Genomic DNA, 23,104 nt, shown 5'->3' on the forward strand with positions numbered 1-23,104 from the left:
ATGGATAACCATTTAGTCTCCAAACCCATCAAATGTACTTTTGAGAAAACTATAAATATCCCAATGAAGTATCCCCATGTGTTTTGAATATTTGAACATCATGTTTATACATTGTTGGTTTGAAGCAGAAAGAAAAAAAAGGGCCTTTTTTAAATTGAATTTTCCGTACTCCCAGATTGTTAAGACCCCAAACTACTTTCTGACCACATATAAGCTTCTGGCCTTCTGTGGCTCACATTCTATTGGTTACAACTCAGCCCACAGCAGTACAACCATGTTATAGCACATATGCACATGATAAGTGAGCAGGCTAGAGGACTACTAACCACTGATGTTGATGATTTGATGTGGTTAGGACCGCAATATAAAGGCCACCACAGAGCGCCCCCACAGTGCTTTACCTCCATTGGGTTCCTGCTTTATAAAACAATTGGCCTAACACAGGAGGGAAAAATATGTAAAGAATAAGAACATTAATCGGATTAGTCTAGTTCTTCTCCAAAAATTAAACAAGTCGTTTTTTTCCTCAGCCTTCTCCGCATTGAAATGCATTCTATGTATACATACATTCTACTGCCGTCCTCCACACAATGGCTCTATTTATGCCAAATGTGCTGGCTAATGTAGCCTTAATTTGGCATGAAAAATACTGAAGGTGAGAAGGATACATACAATAAAATCATTCGGGATTTGTTAAAGCAAAAATCAAAACCAACAAACAAAACAGCTAAAACGGATTTCAATGCGGCACGCAGAAAAATGTGTGAATTGGTCTGAATATTACTTTTCCCCTCCAATTAGCTTTAGGTTTCGCTGGTGCATCCACAAGCATGTGTCGGTTTAATCTGTTTGGCTCCTTGTGAAGAGCTTAAATCCATTTTTCTTTCGCAGTTACCTCCTAAGTTTTGCTTGTCAGTGGCTGAATGCAGTTGAGTTGTATCGGATCACTATCCTCCCAGAAACGCCTGAGGTCCGTTCCCAGCTTCAGGGCGTTTGTACTTTACATTCCCCACAGAGTGCTGGTTATTGCTTGAATGTGGTAGTGTTGTCACTGCGTCCAAAGCTGCTTGAGGTCCCATTTCCACACTGTGGCATCTGCCTGCATGCCCACACACAGTGAGCACTGGTTTATCTTGTTATGTGGTGCCACACTTTTATACTTCCAAGAGTTTTCGAGGTTCCATTGGAAATCTACTCTGAGATTTCACAGAACACAACCAATATCTAGGAGGTGTAGCGGTCTGGCTTCAACGATCATGTTTCATACACATAGCTTGTGAATATAATATGGCAGTGTTATTGCTTACATAAGTCTCTTGTGGAAAATGAAAGGCCCCTGCGTTTGGTGGGCAGCCCTTCGTACAGTTGGTTAGCGAGGTTGCACCCAGCACTTTTCTTCTCAGTTTTCCCCACATTTTTTGAAGGGATGTCGAGAGTTCCATCTTGATGCTTGATGGTTTGATCTGGAAGCAGTTTGAAGACAAAATGCCCTGCTATCACAACCACATGTTTCTTTTCACAAATATGGGTGTAAGCAGTGACAGATTGTCACTAGGAAGGCAAGTAAGGTAGAACATTTGCCATTGCTTTTCTGAGCATTTATTATAAACTGCTTACAAAAGTTTCTCAAAGTAGTCCTACAACAACAACAACAACGCAATCTCTTTCCCAACCCTTCACAAATAGCAGTTCAATCAGTGGCTAAACACTTCAAGCCACAATGCTCCAGATACACCTCTAGCGGTCTTCTAGGTAAAAGTCATTTCTTTTTTTACACAACATAGTTAAGTATGTTTTCTAGGCAAGTTTGTAACCAACCTAACTTACCTAGAGGTAAGTATGAAACCTAACTGTTATACGTATATTGCAGATACCCAACATTTGATTTGTGTTGTAACACGTTACACATACAGTACAGCAGTTTCCTGAGTAAAAGTCTTGCGTTTCTTTGTATGTATTGTCTTAAAATATGTAATTTACAAATATGATTGGACTTTAATCCAGGAATCCGTTTTATGTGTAATACTTAATATATATAAACCAAAGGTCAATGTTGAGTCATTGTAAGAGAGATTGGAATGACTTGAAAAAACAGTTAAATGATATGTGGTCTTTTCAAAACCATTCTAAATAAGTATATGCAACACATGCATAAAATACACTGTCATTTTTGCCACAGCCTGTTAAATATTGTGTTTATGGTGTGATAGTATGCGTTCCCAGAGTCTTCATTGCTCCCTTTTTCGATGCTTCCCCCCTCAGAAGATGGTGGTAATCCCTTCCACCAACACTCTTCTTCCTCTGTCTGTGGCTCTGCCAGTGTTTATATCCCAGGGCTTGGTGGCTTGCTGATATTGTGTTTTGTGCTATCATAGCTTCATTCTTCCAAAAACCATCCGAAGCCCCATTTCCACACCCTGACATCTGTTGTCCATATCGTACCCTGGAGCTTAATGGCCACTCACTCTGGTCAGTGTTTACCAGCTATTGTGTTAGTGGATCCAAAGTGCCGAGGCTGTGCTGACGCCTGAGGTTCCAACGTGAGGCAGCTTCCAAACATTCGGCAGCATTATCCTGAGCCAGGCCGCTCTCTCTGTTTCCCTCCTGGTCTCTTATTTCAGTTTAATACAGTTACTACGTTGTTTTGCAGTTAATTTGTAAGGTATTATTTTCCCCGACATGTTCATTGTTTCAGACTTATTATTAGATTCCTCTCTTCCTCGTGGCTACACATGGCTGATGTTGCCTGTTGGTCTTTCTGTATGTATCCTTTAAAGCGTGATGCTGCCAAAGGTATTATATGTCCGTCCTACTGCTAAAATAAATATGTAACGGAAATAATTGGTACTTGATATTTGTATTTCGTTTAAGATTAAGCTGATAGGCGGGAGTTTAGCATCGTAAAGATAATGTTCACGGCATACAATTGTGTTAAATATGAGCTTGTTAAAGTTTCTTTTGATAGCACCACTGGGAGAAGGACTTTAGAAAGACTCTACATCTGAGTAACAAAAAACTGTGATATGTTTCCATGCATTAATGTTCAATGTACTGCCTGTGCTGCAGCACCTCTGTTCACCCTCTGTCTGAAACCAGAGCCCAGAAAGAGCAAGTGTACATGGTGATGTCCTTATGTTACAGAAGTAAAGAAAGGAGTCCCATGGAGGCATTTCAGGAAGGGGGGACAGTGTGGGAGAAAAACTCCCTCTGGAGGCAACTTTGGGATTTTAGCCTATACTGACCATTTACATGCACAAAAAACTATTATATATAATAATAATAATAATAATAATAATAATAGATTCATTTTGTTAGGGCTACATATAACACACTAGAGCAGTGGTTCTCCAACTTTTTTCAATAATGTACCCTCTTCGGAAAAAAAATTCAGCCAAGTACCCCCTGATCAGCACAGAAACTATTTGTTAGGGAAAAAACCTATATAAAGAGGTACAGTGCTGCACCATTAGTGTCTGATTTATTAAAACAACAACATGAGAAATACTTAATTGCTACATTTCAAATGTTTACAATCCATCACTAAATTCATGGCAAACCCATTTTAACATCATGCAATAACACTAAGACGACATTAGTTGCATTGCACTTTTTTTACTTTTTTTTAACTCTTTTTAATAAGTTGTACTTACAATGTAGTGAGAAACATGGGCTTGAGCTTCACTGAGATCTGTGTCATTCTGACAGGGAGGCAACCTGCAGTTATTACACTTCGCGTTTTGAAATATGTGTAACTGTTAATATAAAACCAACACTGCTCAAACTTCCTTTCTTTTCCTAAAATTGGTATATTTATGTATTTATTTATTTTGGGGCGTGGGGAATGAAGAGAGAAAAATATATGAGCATTTTATGAGCATGGGATGTTGTCCCCTCATATAAACATAATGTTGCGCAATACTTTGCGGCCACACGCCGTTGCCAAGCAACGCTTATTGTTTAGGTCCTTTGATAAGCAGGCAGTCATATAATTAACTAGAACTAGCTAGATCTGATCGATTTGGACATAAACGCGAGTGAAGTCTAACCGGACGCGAGAGAGAGATCAGAGATCAGATCAGCTGCTGCTGACGGAGAACACGCAGCTCTTCCGGATCAAAGCTCCGCCGCTGTGACGGACCGTTGAGTGGAGCAAAATGAAATACACTAAGAGTTAGACCTAAAAAAGTTAAGTAGTTTATCTACTCTGGAACTAGCTAAACTAGTTATAAATATGTGTGTTCTTTACTGTCGGGTCACTTATTACAGGTTCAGCGAGCTGCGCGAGACTGACGGGCTTTCAGGAGAGGGGGAGGAAAAGAGAGCACCCCGTTTATTTTTCCCATTTTATTATCCAGAATTACTGTAAACCTTTGAATTAAGTAGTTAATCTACTATTAGTAGTTTGTTTAAATGCATTACTTATGTTGTTTTTTTCATTAACATAAAATAAATCTCACGTACCCCCTGCGGTACTCCAACGTACCCCTAGGGGTCCGCGTACCCCATTTTGAGAACCACTGCACTAGAGGAAAGGGAATACCCCAACAAAGCATAATATGGTCTCTAATTCCTGTTGTCATTTTCAGTTTATCTCTGAGTTAAAGTCTTTAATTTGATCATTTTCATTTTGCCAATTTCCACCTCTTATCCCAGTTGTGTGCTTTAATTTAGCTTTTTAATTGTATCTCTGTGGAAAATGATACTCCATATGTTTGGCAATGCAGAAACTAAGGGTTGCAATTGCAAACCCCGTACCATCTGGTTAGCTTTTTATCAATTGCTCTTCTTCTTGTGACAACCGATGAAGTATCCTTGAGCAAGGCATTTAACCTCCACGTTCTTCAGTGGCGCTGCCTGCTCATTAGCTAACAATAGAGTGATGGTTCAATGCAAGGTGCAATCAAGAGGTTTCTTTTTCCGTCAAACCCTTCATTCCCCGAACTAGTCCACACTTGTCAAAGTGTGTTGTTTGGCACCCTCCTTGGAATAATGATAGCACAATGCCTCCATACTGTCAGGTCTTGAGTTTGCATTTCCAGACTCGTGTCTGCTCAGCCAAGCAGTGCAGGAGAACAGGGCAATGGACAGATTAAACATAATTACCTTGTGATGCTTGTTAGGGATTAGGTGTGTGTGTCCGCACCGTAGTGTGTGTGTGTTTGCGACATCCTCCGTCCATCAGTCACCATATTTGTTTTGTCACACCACACCTGTTCCCGTTACGCGCTATAATCTGCCCAGATAAATCACATTACGCTTTTGGGCGGCGCGGCTGAGCGTTACACTGCCACAGCCTCGCCGCTGAAGCCAAGCCGGCGGAATAACTTTCAATTAAAGCCCTCAGATGATGCCTTTGGTCGGAACTTGTTTGATTCTGTTATTTCTTTCCCACCCTCTCTCTATCTCACTTTTGTAGTGCGTTCAAAAGCCGAGAGTGTGATTTTTCTTCATTAAAACTGAAATCACCTGTTAGGGGCAATTTGGTGGGGTGTGTGTGAATGTTTGTATGGTGTGTTGAGGTTTCTTTATAGTGTGTGTATATGTCTGGGAACCATTTTCAGACTTTAAACCATTTGAATGGGAAGAGTTTATGATAGCATGGATACATTTTCTGGCCTTAGTTTGTTTTTGTGAGTGTTTACGCACGTGTGCACATAACACTATGTTTCTATTTCCTTGATCTTATTGCTCTTTTGTCTCTTTTTTGTATTTGAGAAGAAGAAAATGGAAGAATTCAAATGAAAAGTTCAACATTTCAAATAAAAATGACCCAAATAATCCATATAAGCTAAATATAGGTAATGGAAAATGGAAAATAAATGGAAAATGGAAAGCTTTGCATATTATCCATTAGCATTAAACTGAGTGAATAACACGACATTTCATATCTTAAATATTAAAAAATCTATTGCATTGAAATAACATATCAAGTGAGTGGACATGATTGATTGAATCCAGTAATCATATGTATTTCTTTCTGTGGAATTGTTCTACTTCTTAATTTGTTCATGGTACATTTCTGATAATAATACCTATTTTCTACTGATTTCATTTGCTAAATAAAATACATGAAATCATGAAAGAAGAAATCAATCAACATGTAACATTTCAAAGCTTTGCATACTCAGCGAATGACATAGCATTTGTTTTTTTATCAATAATGTCCTCCTTCTCCCTCTTGTTGTTCCAGTTGTTCCCTGAGACGGGGCCTCGCCAAGGGGGCACCCGGCTGACCATCCTGGGGGAGAACCTGGGTCTGCAGTTCAGAGACATCCAGATGGGCGTCAGACTGGGCAAGGTGCCCTGCGTCCCCATCGAGGAGGAGTATGTGAGCGCAGAGAGGTACGTTCAGGGACAGAAGACACACTCACAAGCACAGAAGAACATTCACACACTGTGACAATGGCACCTCAACCAGAACACGTTTTTATGTGGGAGCCTTCAGCAGCTGGATGGATGGTGGTAATAGGGTTGTCTTTGTGTGTGAATTCCATCTGTTGTTCCCCTCCATTACTCCCTACATATGCTCTTTTCTTTATTTTTCTTATCCTGACATTTACTCCTCTGCAGGGTCCTACACGGCTGAGGAATTGAGTTCACACAGATCAAACAATCTCTCTGTAGTGCACTTAATTAGGAAATGACGCATGTTGAGATAGAGAGCATCTCTATTCAAATATTACACACACATCAGTTATTTTGCACATTCTTCCTGACATCCATGCAACAATTTAGCATGTGTAAGATATATTATTTAATATCTTCCCTTCCTTCTTTGCTAGTTTCTTCCTGCTTCTTTGATTCCGCCTGTCACTCCTCCTGAAACACAGATTAAATCTAGTTTAGTAACATGTTACAATGCATACAATATGAAGCCTAAAGCACATGGAGGCGAAATCCATACTAGATTTAAAAAAAAAAAAACGTCTTGATTAACAGAACCTGTAAAATATAGTTATGGACACTCAGCTTCTCCATAAAGGGTTTTCATCTCTGGAACACATAACTTCCTGAAATAAAATGAATTCCAGAAATAAAAATATTTTACAACACAGATTAAGTGCTGGCTTAAAGCAAACCCGAGTTCTATACCCATTAATAGCTCATTGGACTATAAATTGCCAAGGTGCATTGTGGTATATGTATTGTGTGTAATTTCATATCTGTAGAGTTGTCTGGTTGTATAATTCTAAAAGCTGTATATTTTAACTGCACTACATGAGAAGGACCAATAGTTCAGAATTAGCCATATCTAAGGTCTCTGTTCAGCCCATCATTTTCAGGTTATGTTTAATTGCATTGTCCCTATCAAATACATTTTTTACCACATACTGGGACTGCAAGCTATAATGCCTTAGGAAGCGACCAATTTAAAAGCAGCATTTGGTACGATTTTAGAGATTTGGTAATGACTTGTTACCTCTCCAACCACAGAATAGTGTGTCTGCTGAACGACGCCACCAGCTACAGGGTACAGGAAGCCCCGGTGGAGGTGTGTGTGAGGGACTGCGTCAACGACTACAGAGCGCTGTCGCCCAGGCCCTTTACCTTTGTGGTAAGCACCATACAAAGAGTCAATAGGCGCTTTCAGACCGCAGTACTTTTCCCACAAAGCTTCATCAGAGCTTAGTTCATGAGAACTCTTTAGTTCTCATGAACTAAGTACAGATCGCGTTCACATCGGAATAAGTCCCTGAGGGAGGATTAGGCAAATGAAGCCACTGACGTCACTTCTTCTTCTTCTGCTTTGGGTTTACTGGCAGGCCGCAAACAACTTCACGGCGTATACTGCCACCCGAAGTCCCCGGCCGGAAGTCCCCGGAGTTAGGGACTGGCTTCAGTAGAAGCTGCTGTAATTCGCCAGAATGCCGAAACCTCCTCATCTCCACCTCTTCCATGTTTTATTTTGTGTTGCCATAAGTTAGTCTCTCTGCGTTTGTGCGCTGGGCTAATGCTAATAATACTAATGCCAGGATAATAAAATGGCGGCTTCACAAAACTTTTTGGGAGTTTTACGGGGCGTGGTTTGCATTCCGCCCAGCCAATCAGAAATAGGAACCTTTTTCTCCCACGAACGTACCTGCTCTCTAGCAGGGACGGAAAAGGGGGTGAAAGGTTCTCATGAACTAAGTTTTGTTCCGGATCTTTTTGGTGTGAAGTTCGCAACATTTCGGAACTATATCGGAACTAAAGTGGGAAAAGTACTGCGGTGTGAAAGCGCATAGTATGTTTTTTTAGACCGTGATGACCAAAGAAATATCATTATTTCATGAAATGTCTCTAGTAACTGAGCAAAGGGTTCAGTTTAAAAAGTCAAAATACGCCCCATAGATGATTTATAGTATTTCTGTTTTAAGTTACTACAGGTTGAAGTGTTTTTTATTAAAAAAATGTCTGTAACTAAGGCATCTCATCATTGATTATGATGTCATCTGAAAATATGAATACTCTAAAAGGTGCATTGAAATTACAGATCAAAAAAAATTGACATGATTGATTGAATCGTAGTCCAGTGAACATATTTCATTTATGTTTAGAATATACATGTAAAGGCTGTGGTCCTTGAAGTCTTCTTGATGTTTCTTGTAACATTTCTGGGAATAACCGAGACTCAACCAATTTGATTATTTACTAAGTGAAAATAAATGTTACTCCCTCTCCTCCAGACTCCATTCTTCACCCGTATCCAGCCTTCTCAAGGGCCCATCTCTGGGGGCACCCGGGTCACCATCGAGGGAAGTTCACTCAACGCAGGCAGCTACGTCTCAGTGGGCATCGGACAGCAGCCCTGCTACTTCAAAAAGTAAGGACCATAGGTTTGAGTGCATGTAAATGTTCAGCAAAGTCTAAAATCCCAAAGTCTTAGCACCCAGCCTGAAACACCTCAACTGGACACCTTTGATTTCTTCATTAACAGAGTGACATCTACCTTTAACCATTGTTTTTGTTGTCTTACTTGAACATTTTATTTTAAATATCCTAGTGAGGGGATTCTATTTTCCTATTAAGGAGAATATAATTAAGATAAGCATAATACAAAAATTAGTACTCAAAATAGTAACATAAGTTCATAATCAAGAAAAAAGGTTATTAATAGATGAAGAAAACATGTGCACAAATGAACATGTTCTGTGTGTGTGTGAGCGTGTGTGTACTGCAGGACATCACAAAAATATGACATGTCATCATTGTGTAAGGTTAGCACGTCGTGCTAATCCAGAGTAGCAACACACTTGCTTGTCAAATGCCTGGATTAGCCTCTCACAGCTAATCTCTGTTGAAGCCGCCGTATGCTAGTTTTGATGTGACTGCATCATTGCTGTGCTCGCAGTAATCCAGCAGATTCCACTTCAACACAGCAACTCTGTCCTTATCTGTCACACCCTAACTGTGTGACCGTGTTTGTGGCATCTTGTGAAGGTTGCCGGGACATGTGTGTCTTTGTGAATGGGGTTGCTATGGTGACTGGACAAGGGAGATTTTTCCTTTTTCACTCTCTGTCACACTCTCCCTCTCCGTGTGACTGTCATGGCGTATTGAGGCACAATGGAATGTACAACACTACATTAAAGTGTACACACACACACCAACACACATACACACACACACACACACACACACACACACACACACACACACACACACACACACACACACACACACACACACACACACACACACACACACACACACACACACACACACACACACACACACACACACACACACACACACACACTGCTCCTGTGAAGTCATGGCCCAGAAAAGAAGCAACCACTCAACTGTGCTAAATACATCTTAGATAGAGAAGCTACTGGGGACTGCAATTTTTTTTTTGCCTATGGGACATCCATGCAGACACACACACACACACACACACACACACACACACACACACACACACACACACACACACACACACACACACACACACACACACACACACACACACACACACACACACACACACAGAGACACATAGGCTCCCCCAGTGTTTATCGACTGGTGTTGTTGAGCCTTGACAGTGCGCCAATCATACTAGGCATAAACTTCATTGAACATGACTTCACATGACTTGTTTCTCATTGTTGTATGTGGCTCTCCCTACATTGAAAACTCACATTTCATTCCTTTCTAAAAAAGAATGTGGTACATGCCATACCATTGCACCATTTGCCGCGTGTCATGCCCTCTTTTTCCCCCTTTCAACACTGTCACGTACATAAAGGCAGTGGTTGCTCCAAAAAACTTTGAAATAAATAAATACAATAAATGAATAAATACATAAATAAACAAATACATTCATAAATTAATAAACACATACTGTAGAGCAGGGGTGCCCAATACGTCGACCGCGATCGACCGGTCGATCGAAGGTAGTGTGGGTAGATCGCATGGCATTGGAAAAAAAAAAAGAAGAAAGTTAGCCTATCATCCATCCTTACTAGGGCATTTGCCACTTGCGGTCAACTGCGCCAGCTGCAAATCACCGGCGAGCTGATTACCTAGTTAGCCATCCAATTTATTATACGAAAGAAAGGGTATACAATTGACATAATGACCAAAAATGTACTGAGTTGTATTGTGCCATACGGGTTCATGCAGTTATGCAAGGTACACCAACATAAGGTATACTCAGTGTATATATACATAAATATATGTTTAGCATTTTTAACGTAGGTAGATCATGTTGACTTGGTCATTTTAAAAGTAGCTCCCAAGCTGAAAAGGTGTGGGCACCCCTGCTGTAGAGGATGGCTTACACCAGCCATAAAATATACTACAAAAACAACTCGAAGAGAGTCTGAAAGAGTAAATGATTTGAATTTCAAAATATAAATAAAAAATGTGTTTTGTCAATAAAAATACATCTAGCAAAGCCTTGCATACATACCTAGTTTGCATAATATGCAGAAATATATAATTTAAACAAGAACAAATGCCTCTTAATGCCATGTGTTAGTGCAGCCACAGACAGTAACATGCACACAACATGTATATTGTTGCTAAACTCAAACTGTTATAAGTACACATTTTTGGATATCACAATAAAAAGGCTGGAAACTTAACAAATTAATTCAAAGAGCTTTATTGCAGTAAAAACCAAACATAACTACTTTATGAGACAGCTGTAATCCCTGTGACCCAGCAGGCCAGAAAGGATTTGACTTGCTGAAGTGCATTGCTCACAAATGGGATTATCTAATCAAATTAGCAGGTTACAATATGACTTTGAGAGGGAGAGACTAATTGACTTTCCAGACTGGACAATGGTAATTACAAGCACAATGAGCAAGTCATTAAATATGTCATGGCTTCAGATCGGACCCCAGTATTTAGGGACAGTCGCTGGAACTAGAAACTAATCATTGCCTCTGTATTATAATAATTCAGTTTTAAAGGTGATTATCAGATTATTCTGGACCGCTTCTTTGCAGGCTGTTGCAGAGGGGCTCCCACCATTCTCTGCAATCTTGTTTGTATCCTGCATCGCTCTATGTATTAGACATTTCCTGTGAGACAGGAGGACTCCAATATCTTTCAAATATCACAACAGTTTGTGATGATATTGTAGAAATCTGTCTTCACAGTGTGCCTTAGGGCTCTGAGGAAATGTAGAATCTCTCTGAGTTGAAAGTGTTTTCTGTCCAATGCATTTCTGATTTGGGATCATCCAACTTTTCTTTTGTCTGTCCTTCCAGGAGGAATGCCAATGAGATAGTGTGCATTACCCCAGCTGGATCAGCAGTGAGCAGTGCGTTAGTCACTGTGGACATCGATGACGCTGAGCTCCAAAACCCTGAGGTGAAGTTTAACTACACTGAGGACCCCACCGTCCTGAGGATTGAACCGGACTGGAGCATTGCCAGGTAATGTGCTATGTTTGTTGTCTCATTTGTGGTCTAATCATTGCTTGGTGTCTTTTTTTTTCCATTGACCATTTGAACAAATAACACATTTTGGTCAGGATAGGATATTGGAACTGTTATAACAGCCAAATAAAGGGTAGTATGCAGCAAGCCAGTCCATATAGCCAAAGGAACTCTGTGAGGTTTCCTATTATCCCACTTATTACATGGCTATTTCTAAATAAATCAACAATTTGACACAGCAGAACCATTTGAACATGATTGTATTGATTACAAAAGGGGGGGAGGAAAAGTAGTCCGTTCTTCTGCTTAGTCACAGTTTGAACTGCAGCGACGGTTCTTCCATTTTATAGAGATACACAAAATGACGGCAGCACTGGTAGAGGTTTTCTATTACTGTCAAAGTATTCACATTTACTTTTCCATTAACCAGTCTTTAAACATTGCTAGAGCCCATACCGTCTTCGAGTTAGTGTTTTCGGTACCACTTTACAATAAGACTACCCAGTGTTTCCCCTATCATTGTCTTGGAGGGGCGCTGTGACCCCCCTGAAATTCAAGGTGTTAAAAAAGTATATATATACACATTTTTTTTAAATAGTTTTTCTTTTTATATATATATATATATAGCACCAAATTGCAACAAATCTTTATCTACGGTCACTTTTCACATTGAACATGTGCTCTTTTATTAAATAAACTAAACGCTTTCATTTTAAGTTATGAGTTTAGTGTTTTTGACCCTAAGAAACACTGATGCATTAATCAATAACAATAATCTACAGCTCCTCACTCATTCATTTATGAATTAGGTTGTGAACACTTTATAAATCATTAGTAAGCTTTTATAAGACATGAGATAAACAGGGCAACTGTGACCGGTTGCTTGCCAAATAGTGAGCCCACATTTATCTGTACTGCTAAGCCTTATATTGGCTACTTAGCTTAACTCGTCTTCTCGCCAGCATCCTTGGTATCTGTTGCTCACTGAGTTGATTCTTGCTAAGTAGCCAATATAAGACTTAGTCATCTTGCCAAATAGTGATATGTTAGAACTGGTTTATAAATGGTTCTTATTGATTAATAAAGTGTTACAACCTCATTCATAACCTAATTATAAACCCTTTATGAATCCTTTATAAGGGTAGTCTTATTGTAAAGTGGTACCGTGTTTACTTCCGGTCAGTCTTCTTCTTCGGATTTCTTTGATGTTTTTTATCCAGCTCTGTTTTCTGGTTCTAGTTCTCTTGTTCTTTAATTTACTTGGTGCAGTTCACCCATCATGAATCTAAGGTGTCCTGTTCTCCCCAAATATGAAAAAAAGAATACTGAAAAACTATTCCATGGTGCTTTTATGATGGAGGAACACAGATGTGATTTCTTTCCATGTCTGATGTTAAATTGAGCAAGCTTCACTTCGCGGATTGGTATATAATAATGCCGTAACATAATGGCCGTTAACATCAATCCAAGCTGCTCTCAAGAGTTCCTCAAAGAGCTCAATAACTGCACCAAAACAATCAAAATTCTTGTGTCCAAGTGGAAAGAGGTAGAATGTGTTTTTTGCGCAAAACTGTAGGGTGAAGTCTCCCTTTAAATGTTAAACTAGAGTTTGGTTTGGATTGACGTAGATTGACAGCTCCTCTGGGGATTTTTCATCCAACTCGAGCAAGATATTTTTAGTTGAAAAATGATCAGTGGTGTAGTCTGATTGTCTGATTTGAGAAATGGCCGTGTCGGCCTGTCAGAATATACAGCCCATTGATTGTTTGAATTAGATTGTTGATTGAAGAGGCAGTTAATACTGATCAGCTGATGGCACATGAAACGGTTCTCTTAATGCACCCCTCACTCAAACTCAGATTTGCATATCCTGTAATGCAGTACTGCCAGTGGGAGGGCAGACACAGGAACACATTGGTCTTTATGATGGAGACTTCGGTACCAAACCTTTTCCTCTGGGCTTTTCTCTGGCTTCATATATCCTGCGTTACGGAGGTCGAGTGATATTAATATTTCTTGGACTAATCAAGGATTTTTTTCTTTCTTTTAAGCCGAGCAGAGACCTCACCCTGCAGTCTTCTAGCACTTGTAGTTCTTACATTTCCAAAGATGAGACCAGTGTTCCTCCCCAGGACATCTGTGAAGGATAGCTTTCCACCTCTCTAGGCTTCCATCGCATAAGATCTGAAATGAGTTCATGTCTAGCCCGCCATTGAATTTCATATCTGCTGTAACGTTGGGTGATTCTTCCATGATCCACTTTGTACCATGCGAAGGAGGTTGTTTTAACACCCATTGAGACTATTTATTTGTTGGTTCTCTTTTAATTGAAGTCCTGTTGGGATTGGGTTCATATCTCTTAAGTGTATATCTAAGAGCAACATGTTGGCGGGAGACAAAGGTAAAGATCTTTCTGCTTAATTTTCATGTCTATTACAAAACACCTCCTGTGATTCGACATTGCCAGATCACTGAGTTTACAGTGTTGGGTATATGTTACCCACCTGTTCCAATAACCCTATTTGATCTACCATATGTCAAAACACCTGCTGTATGCTTTCCGTTCTATATCTTCTATGTTTACACTTATTTCATTAACTATCTCTCTCAATGTATTCAAGGTGCTGATACCGGCAGCACATGTTTGTCCTTTCCCCCTCCTGCCCCTCCTTTCTTCCCTTGTTCTGTGTTGCTTTCCTCCCTGTGGTGACTCATCAGTAGATGGTGGCAGATAGATGCAGAGCTTGTTAGAGAAGAGTGTTGATGAATCCTGCCCTGCTCGCTTTGCCCAGTAGGACTGACCGAGAAGCAGCTGAGGCCCAATCACTGCAACACACCCCCCTGTGTGTGCGCGTGCGCGCGTGTGTGTGCGTGCGTGTCACTGTGTCACTCAAAACTGAGGTTCTACTTCAGGAAGCTCACTCAGGGGTGATGATCCCAAATAGAAAACGACACATGCACGCACACACACATATCCACACACCCCACTGATTCCCAGAGTCCCTGATGTTTGGCCCTAGATCCCTCCTCCATCTGGCTGAGAAGACCAAACAACACACACCTCACCAACGGCGACAAAGCTGTGTGTGTTGCTTCCAGCTAGTGGAGGCTTTAATTTAGCTGGTGCGTTTCAGCCCGTGCCCTCCCCCGTCACAGAGGCACGCGCTGGCTCAGGTAGAAAGTAAAACGAGGCAGTGCGATGTGAGATCATATCGGTTCATATCGGCCTCATTGTCTGCCTTTGTGCTAATACATGCACGCCTGAAGAGCATTACCATTCTGCTTGGTTGATGATAGCAAGAGAGGATGAAAGACAGTGAGAAGAGAAGACACCGAGGGGAGGGAGATAGAGTGCATTATCAGTGTGCTTGGCTGATGATATAACATTTAGGGAGAAGACAGAGCACTTCAAAAGTAAATCAATGACTGCTCATCTGGGACGCCGGGGAAAGATATTTGGGCAGCGGCAGAGGTTAGAGAAGCAATTTTGGACATACTATTCAAATCTCCTCCCAAACCAGATAGATAAATGGAGCTTAGAATAGGGTTTGCCACTCCTTCTGCCAAGGTGCCTTTAAGCTAGGCAATGCCTATACTCCAATGCTGCTGCTTAATGGTAGCCATTAGAAAACGATTTCACTAATACTGACCAGGTCTAACTACCGGTGTTCAGACAGATTTGACAAAATCCTGAAAAAATCCATGTTTCCTCATAAACTACAGGCTTGGGGAAGCTTAATAACTAATATTAATATAGGTCATTGCAACCTATTTCTTTTTTTTTTGGTGGTCAGTCTATAAACTAATGTAGCTGGAAAGCTAACGACTGACATGTAGAAAGCCAGGAAGATGCTACGCTAGTCAGTCACAGTAGTTTTCACTGCAGCACAATAAGTATGGCCAGTGTTGGGATGTAATAAAATACATGCACTTAAGTATCGTGCTAAAGTATAATGTTGAGTGACTTTTACTTTTAATATTTTCAGTCTATGGTGCTTTATACTTATTTTCCACAACATTTTGGAAGCCAATATTTTACTTTTTCATTTACATGACAGCTTTAGCTACACATATTAAATAAACTAATACATGAACATTGATAAACTCTGATGAACACATTACCATATTTATAAGTATTACCCAGTAATTTAATAGATATGATTCTGAAATAGGTTATTACTATTAACAACTACTTTTACTTTTATATATTTTTTTATGTTGATGTCAATCATTTTGTACTTTTACTTAAGTGAGATTTAAATTCAGGACTTTATAGTATTTTAACATGTTGGTGTTACTTCTTCCATCGCTAGGTGTCATCTGTTATTTAGAACAGCCAAATCATCCCCATTATCATAAAAAGCATATCTGGCGTCTTGTAGGATTTTCAGAAGACTTTAGCCCCAACGTCCATTAAATAATGACATGAATTCTGTTGTCAGAGGTCAAGTTCATAATATATGTTTTTATACACTAAATATGACAAGTCCACTAACATGTCTGAATTGATGAAGTGATGACATGTCAATCCGATGTGGAGGGAATTTGGCAAGGCAGTACATTTGTTTGAATTTAATTTCAATGTCTAGCTAATCTTCTGGTTTTCAGTGTTGGTTGATTAACTTACTGTACAGGGAGCTGTTGACATTTATTTAAAAAAAAACCTATTATAGGATTTTTGACAGACAGTGATAGAGGATTGGACTGAAGAGAGGGTCAGAAAAAAGAACAACAGAGGGAGTAGCACAACAGAAAGGGAGGACAGAGTTGGGGTGCAGTCAGAGAGAAACGCTAACAACAGTGGCTAGATTTCCCCAGCTATCCCTGAGAGTGTATCCTGATTGTCTTGTTGTCTGTTCTCTGAAGCATGTACCTGAGCTAAAGAGACTCACTTAGACAAAGAGAGGAGCACAGGGGACAGAGGGACTCAGCACAAATATACATCAAGCTGGGGAGGAGAGGGGGGGGGGGAGTAAGGGGGAGGCAGAGGACAGGCTGTGTTGTAAAAAGTGCAGTGTGTCTGGTCCCATGATGCAATTGGTGCAAGGACATCATCATTATTCAATAACTCTCAATGTATCCATTGCTATTTGTGAAAAACCCACCCTTGTCTTTTAAAAAGAGATGATATAATATAATATAAAAAGTCAAAATGTTACTATTGTATTATATATATGTGAGCCATGTCCAGTATTAAATAGACCCTCCAGAAAAACGCGATTCTGCGATCGCAGAATTGACCGCATAATCAGCAAAATGGTGCAGATTTTTAAAAGGCCGCATATTTATCAAAAGGTCGCATAATCCCCGCATTTTTCCAAACAAAGTTGAGAAAAAGAGAAATTAACTCGTCTTGACCATAGACTGTATATATAAAGGTCTTGACGTGAAGTAGTGATGATGATGACGTGACGTCATCAGCTCCCGAATCACAGAAGGTAAACAACACCGTAGAGTGAACGTGTGGAGCTCACACGAGAGAGAAAACACCAAGATGAAAAAATCTGATCCATCTCATTTACCGACGAACATTTCTGCTAAAGACCGGGCAAAGCAGTACCCCGATGTCTTTCACGAAAGTGGGGGGAAACTATTCTGCACCCCGTGCAACTGTGTGTTGGAGCATAAGTCTTAGAGAAAATTGACGGTGACGACCCACTTTGATTCATTCAAACATTCGAAAATGCTTTCTGCTGCTGCGGACAAGAAGGCCAAACAACTCACGTTCACCGAGGGATCAACCTCCAAAACCCTTTCGAGGGCTACAAGAAACGAGGTGAGTAGCCTACAAGATTGAAGCTGCAGATAACGAACGAGTAAATGAAAACAGAATGAGGCGGAGAAGTGTGTGTGTGTGTGTGTGTGTGTGTGTGTGTGTGTGTGTGTGTGTGTGTGTGTGTGTGTGTGTGTGTGTGTGTGTGTGTGTGTGTGTGTGTGTGTGTGTGTGTGTGTGTGTGTGTGTGTGTGTGTGTGTGTGTGTGTGTGTGTGTGTGTGTGTGTGTGTGTGTGTGTGTGTGTGTGTGTGTGTGTGTGTGTGTGTGTGTGTGTGTCGGTGAGATTAAAATAGCCCAATTGCTTTTGCAATAAATAAACATTGAATGTGTTTAATTGAATAGGAAAGGGGTTTAGTGGCAGGTTGTGTGTGAGAGAGAATAAATAAGACAGCCCAATATTTGAAAAAAAAATCTATTATTTTTCGCAACTTCCCGCAATTTCACGGCATAAAATCACATAAAAACCCTGCATGTTTAATCGCATAATCAAGGATTTTAGCCCGCGTTTTTCTGGAGGGTCTAATTAAACATGTTGAAACATGTCCTATACAACCATATCTTTTTTTTAAAGAGGCCCTATTTTGGGGGTTTCCCCTTTCTGGCAGTGTTTTATACAGGTTTTTGTGCATCTAAAGTATACAATCAATGTTAATTTTGCAACATCATTCATGCAGAGTTTGATTGACAAAAATAAAGAGAAAGTGAATTCAATGAGAACCTAAAAGTAGACGCAGACAAATCTTGCTACACCTACGTCAGTTGTCAAAATATTGGTCAAAGGCTTTTTATTCTAAGTGCCAGCTAAGATCACATTTTTCACATTACTCTGTTATCCAAAGGAATCTCGGAGGAATTGGAATCAGTTGCCTCAGTAATGGGCAACCTGCCAAAAAAAAAAAGCACTGTAGCTCAGAAGAATAGCCAGACTTGAATCCTTTTATCTGCTATCAATGCCAAATATGGTACGCCTACCCTTTATACATTACTCCATTTCCCTCCTTATCATTCCCACATGCAGTTATTTTAAGTCTTCCTGGATTAGTGAGATATGAATGTCTAGCCAGCAAGACTCTCTATCCAAGATATTAAGAGGCTCTGTCTTGGCTTCCTATCACCAAATCACTCACTCTGCTGTTGGTTCTTTTACACTAAGTCGTTCTGGATAAGTGTCACATTAATGTCGACAATGAAAAGACACCTGCGTTTAAGGAAATCAATGGTAACCCACCAGAAGGAATGTGCATTGTTATCCTCCTGAGATAGAGGGTTGAAGAGTGTAATCTCTAAACTACAAGTCAATGTCTCAGTGAGTAGAATGATGCTAAAACATTACTAGATAGTCATGTTGTCTGTCTTGTGGCCTTTATAATGGCCTGTGGACAAGTAGTCTGGATCAGGTATCTAAACCTGCAGGGAGAACTTCAACTGCCTCGGATTAAGCAACGATTTGAACTGGCACAGCGATGTCCCTGCTTCCTTTTGAGGGAGGTAGGACTCAGCAGACATTGCCCCATCCTAATCTTGACTGGTGTTGATTGTCAGCTTCAGCCATCACAATGTAATCCTATAATTCAGAACTAGAGGGTCATTGCTGGAGTCACCACTAATCCACTTGCAGTCGCAAAGGTAACAGTGGTGAAAACACTCCGATTGTCCAATAGCAGAGAGTCCAAGGGATACTTGATGTGGCCCAGGGCAGGTCCATCACAACGAGGAGATACAGGCAGTATTGCAGGATTACTAAAAGCCATCCGAGATGGAATCCTGGGAGAATGGGGATAAAGAACTGGGAAATATGGCCAGCTTTTTTAATAGATGTTGTAGAGGTGTCCAAAGATATTCGGTCAATATGTTGTCGGCTGTCGTTTTTTTCATGTTTTTCTTTTACTTTGGAGTTCTGCTCCACAGTATAGAAAAACAGCAACATGAACAACACAGTAGACAAGTCAGTACTCAGAACAATGACTGTAGGTGAATAGTAATGGCCACACCAATGGAGATACCCAAGCAACAGAGGGATTACATTTGAATAACACTTGTCTTTATGGTCTAGACTAGAGAATGAGATGCATTACACTTCACTCACATCCAGTCTGCAAGATGTCCACAGAGAGATTATAACCGTGGGTGTTGGCCACAGGTGTTTACAGTACAATCTTCACCAAGGCCCAGAATACCCATTCAGTGCCCACTGCATGTGTAAAAATGCTCCAATGTGCACTAACAGAGCTGCATATCCTTTATTACTTTTCCAAGATAGAAGGTTTTATCTCAGCCTTTTTTATGTCAGACAGCAGTGTGAGAGACTACAGTATATGCCCCCTCCGGGCGGTGAGGACCCTGCAGGAAGACACACAATAGGGAATCGAACAGACTATGTTTCTCCGAGGGCACAGATAGCAGAGGAAAAAATGAACGTCTCCTCGCAGAAAACAGAGTAGAGAACTCAGAAGGTTCAACTACCACCGTAAAACAAGGTTGGCACAAAGACTCTACGACTTGAAAACCATATCAATTCAATTTAAGTGTTGCAGTGAAAAGAAGAGACTAATTACATTGTCTTTACAAGAGGAAAGAGTCCTCTCATTGTAAAGATTGTGAATTATCTAGGTACTTCATGATCTCAGCCGTAGTAATCTCGCACTGTTCATCAAAATAAATGACTCCACCAATCATTTTGGGTCACTGTGAGGCTGACAATTGAGCGGCCCGACTGAGCAAGGAGGCAGAGGCAGAATGTCCAAAATTATAACCGGGTGTGGGCATTTATTAAACTCGAGCACAGGACTCACGGCATCAATCCTGCTGTTCCCTTGCGAACAGTCACCAGCCACAAGGATCTCACACACCTCTCCCAAACAGAAAAACCCCAGAGCCAAATACCCACACACAGTAATCAGCAATTAGGCACAAGTGGGGGGGGAGGAGACAACACAGGGCACCAGGTGCACACAACAGCAACAGACATGGGGAAAGGGGAACACTTTTCAACATAAAACCAGCAAACAGAGACAAACTAAAACACAGACAAACTACATACACTTCACCACCAACAAAGCTACACAACCCGTAACAGAAGCCGAGATCTATGGGCCCAAAGATCACCTCCGTTAAAGTCACGCAAACTCAACATACCACTAAAGGGCAACCAAATATTTCCAACAAAATCCCATGGTCCAAATTTGAGAGATGGAATTGGCAATTCTAATCAGCTGTAGTACCGATTCAACAAGCATGATCAGTCAATGCATAGAGACTGATTACATCTTCTAAGAATCAATCCGTAGACATTGTTACACCAACAGAGTGAGAGTCTGCCTTCACACACCACTCACCAACAAAATGATACTCAGGCTGAAGCCAACTTCTAGCATTGTTATTTTCTGGATTCAGTCCAGTGGGCTTCACTGGCAGGCGAGCACATACTTACTGTGGATAGAGTTGTGATTAAAGAATGAAGAGTATCTCTGCGGTTCTTTATCACTCTGCCTATTTCTCTCCTTATCCTTTCTCTCTTTCACTTTCACTCACTATATGCTCCCTCATGTCCTTATTCTCTCCTTTTGATCCCTGTTAACATTATTTAATAACAATATTAACACATACCTTTTTTATGTTGCTGCTGCGCATGGCAGTGTCAATTCTGCTCATTATATTTATGTTATACATTTTTAATTTGTCTTTTATCATAATGAGAAAGTGTTAATTGATGAAAGTATGATGCAAAATGCTGTGTAATACAGAACAACTCAGTGAACTGTTCACTGATGTATTTCCTTCGTTTTTTGCCACTCTTTTTGCAGAGTATAAGCTTGCAGCTCATACAGCAATACAATAGATGTATGGTTACTGTATATTCAGGCATTCAAAGAAACTTGGTCTTTAGTTTAATACACAAATATTGTAAAGCACCTCCCATACAAATTGCTATCATCCAATTGAAACTAAATTATTTCCCTAAATTTAAGCAAAGTGCATTTGTTAACTTATCCTAAACACACATTGACCACCACCCAACAGCTGTACATAACTCTAGCGCTTCATTTCTGTTAGTATATTTAAGATAATGGTTATCATTGGGAAAACAAATTGTTCTTATACAAGCATAACCCCTTGGGGAAAGTGTTAATTTATTTAGCTGATTTTTTACGATTCTTTCCTACTGAATCTTTATTGTCTTTCATTTGAATGTTGAAGCGGACGTTGCCTTCTGCCTCAGTGCTGCATTGGCACCACTCGGTTGTATAGGAACGTTAGTCACAGACGGAATGTCCAGTACATTCGGCCTCTACCAATCTCAATTCAAATGGAATCAGGGACAGACTTGTTTACCCTGGATAAGGGAACCTACTGTACATGTGTTGTTGTTGTTGTTGTTGTTGTTGTTGTTGTACTACTTAATTCTTCTCCCCTCTCTTTATTCCTACAGTGGTGGCACTCTACTGACAGTGAGCGGGACCAACCTTGCAACCATCCGAGAACCAAAAATCAGGGCCAAGTATGGGCAGGCAGAATCCTTTCATGTGAGTATTGATGTGACACAAGCACACACACACACACACACACACACACACACACACACACACACACACACACACACACACACACACACACACACACACACAGACACAGACACAGACACAGACACACACACACACACACACACACACACACACACACACACTAACAGGCAGCCCAGTGTACGTAGAGCAAATATAAATTCACAAACGCACCCTGGCAGTAGATACATACTACATTATTCATCTGTACGCATACAGTACATACATTAACTGACACATATATGCAGGCGTACCCCTCCGCATCCCCAACATGATCTACAGACAACTTCTTCTTCTGTGCCACTAAGGTGGCAGACACACTGTCTGTGTGAGTCTGCTCCCTGTACAGATACAGCTTCAGACAGCTAACGCTACCTCAGGCCACATAGCTTTTCAAATGTCAGCGCACCACATTAGTGTTTGTGTCACTGAAAGAAAGAGACAACATGAGAGGGACTGTGTGCGTGAGTGAAGGAGAGACAGATGGAGATGCTTGGGGAATAAAGATGAGAAACAAATTCAGTGTCTCATCTGAAAAGTTGAAGAGCTTTGTCAATTCTATAGATTCTCAAAGCACTTTGGTGATTGACATTGAGAGTTTAAAGCTCTTATAGTTGCCAAGGTTGAAAACTTCAAATCAAACTGAGGCACTCCAACCTGTTTACGAGGCAAACAGAATGCATCCCACACAGCCCTCTATCAAAGTGCTACTTAAAGGACCATGTTTTTAATACAAACCACGAATACTGAAATGACAGCCTTTTTCCAAAGCATATCAGGGTTTCCCACACATAGACTTTACTTGGGCGGGCCCCCCAGGTATATTAACGTACTATATTCCGTGACCCATTTAGGTTTAATTTTTCTTTAGCACGACGCCATCTGCGATCGATTAACT

The 23,104-nt window shown here is 40.5% G+C and overlaps 1 protein-coding gene across 1 annotated transcript in view; it reads left to right on the plus strand.

The window, feature by feature from the left end:
• The window catches only part of LOC307034774 (plexin-A1-like), a gene marked incomplete at its 3' end in the record, with an annotated part of 288,778 nt that overhangs the window by 245,085 nt on the left and 20,589 nt on the right, over positions 1-23,104 (plus strand). The window contains exons 14-18 of the mRNA XM_079673657.1: positions 6,191-6,342; positions 7,435-7,555; positions 8,667-8,803; positions 11,703-11,870; positions 22,077-22,170. Coding sequence (XP_079529783.1) covers positions 6,191-6,342; positions 7,435-7,555; positions 8,667-8,803; positions 11,703-11,870; positions 22,077-22,170 — 672 coding nt within the window. The remainder of the gene's footprint in view (positions 1-6,190; positions 6,343-7,434; positions 7,556-8,666; positions 8,804-11,702; positions 11,871-22,076; positions 22,171-23,104) is intronic.

The sequence above is a fragment of the Notothenia rossii genome, assembly GCF_949606895.1.
Source record: "Notothenia rossii genome assembly, chromosome: 4".
NCBI lineage: Eukaryota > Metazoa > Chordata > Actinopteri > Perciformes > Nototheniidae > Notothenia > Notothenia rossii.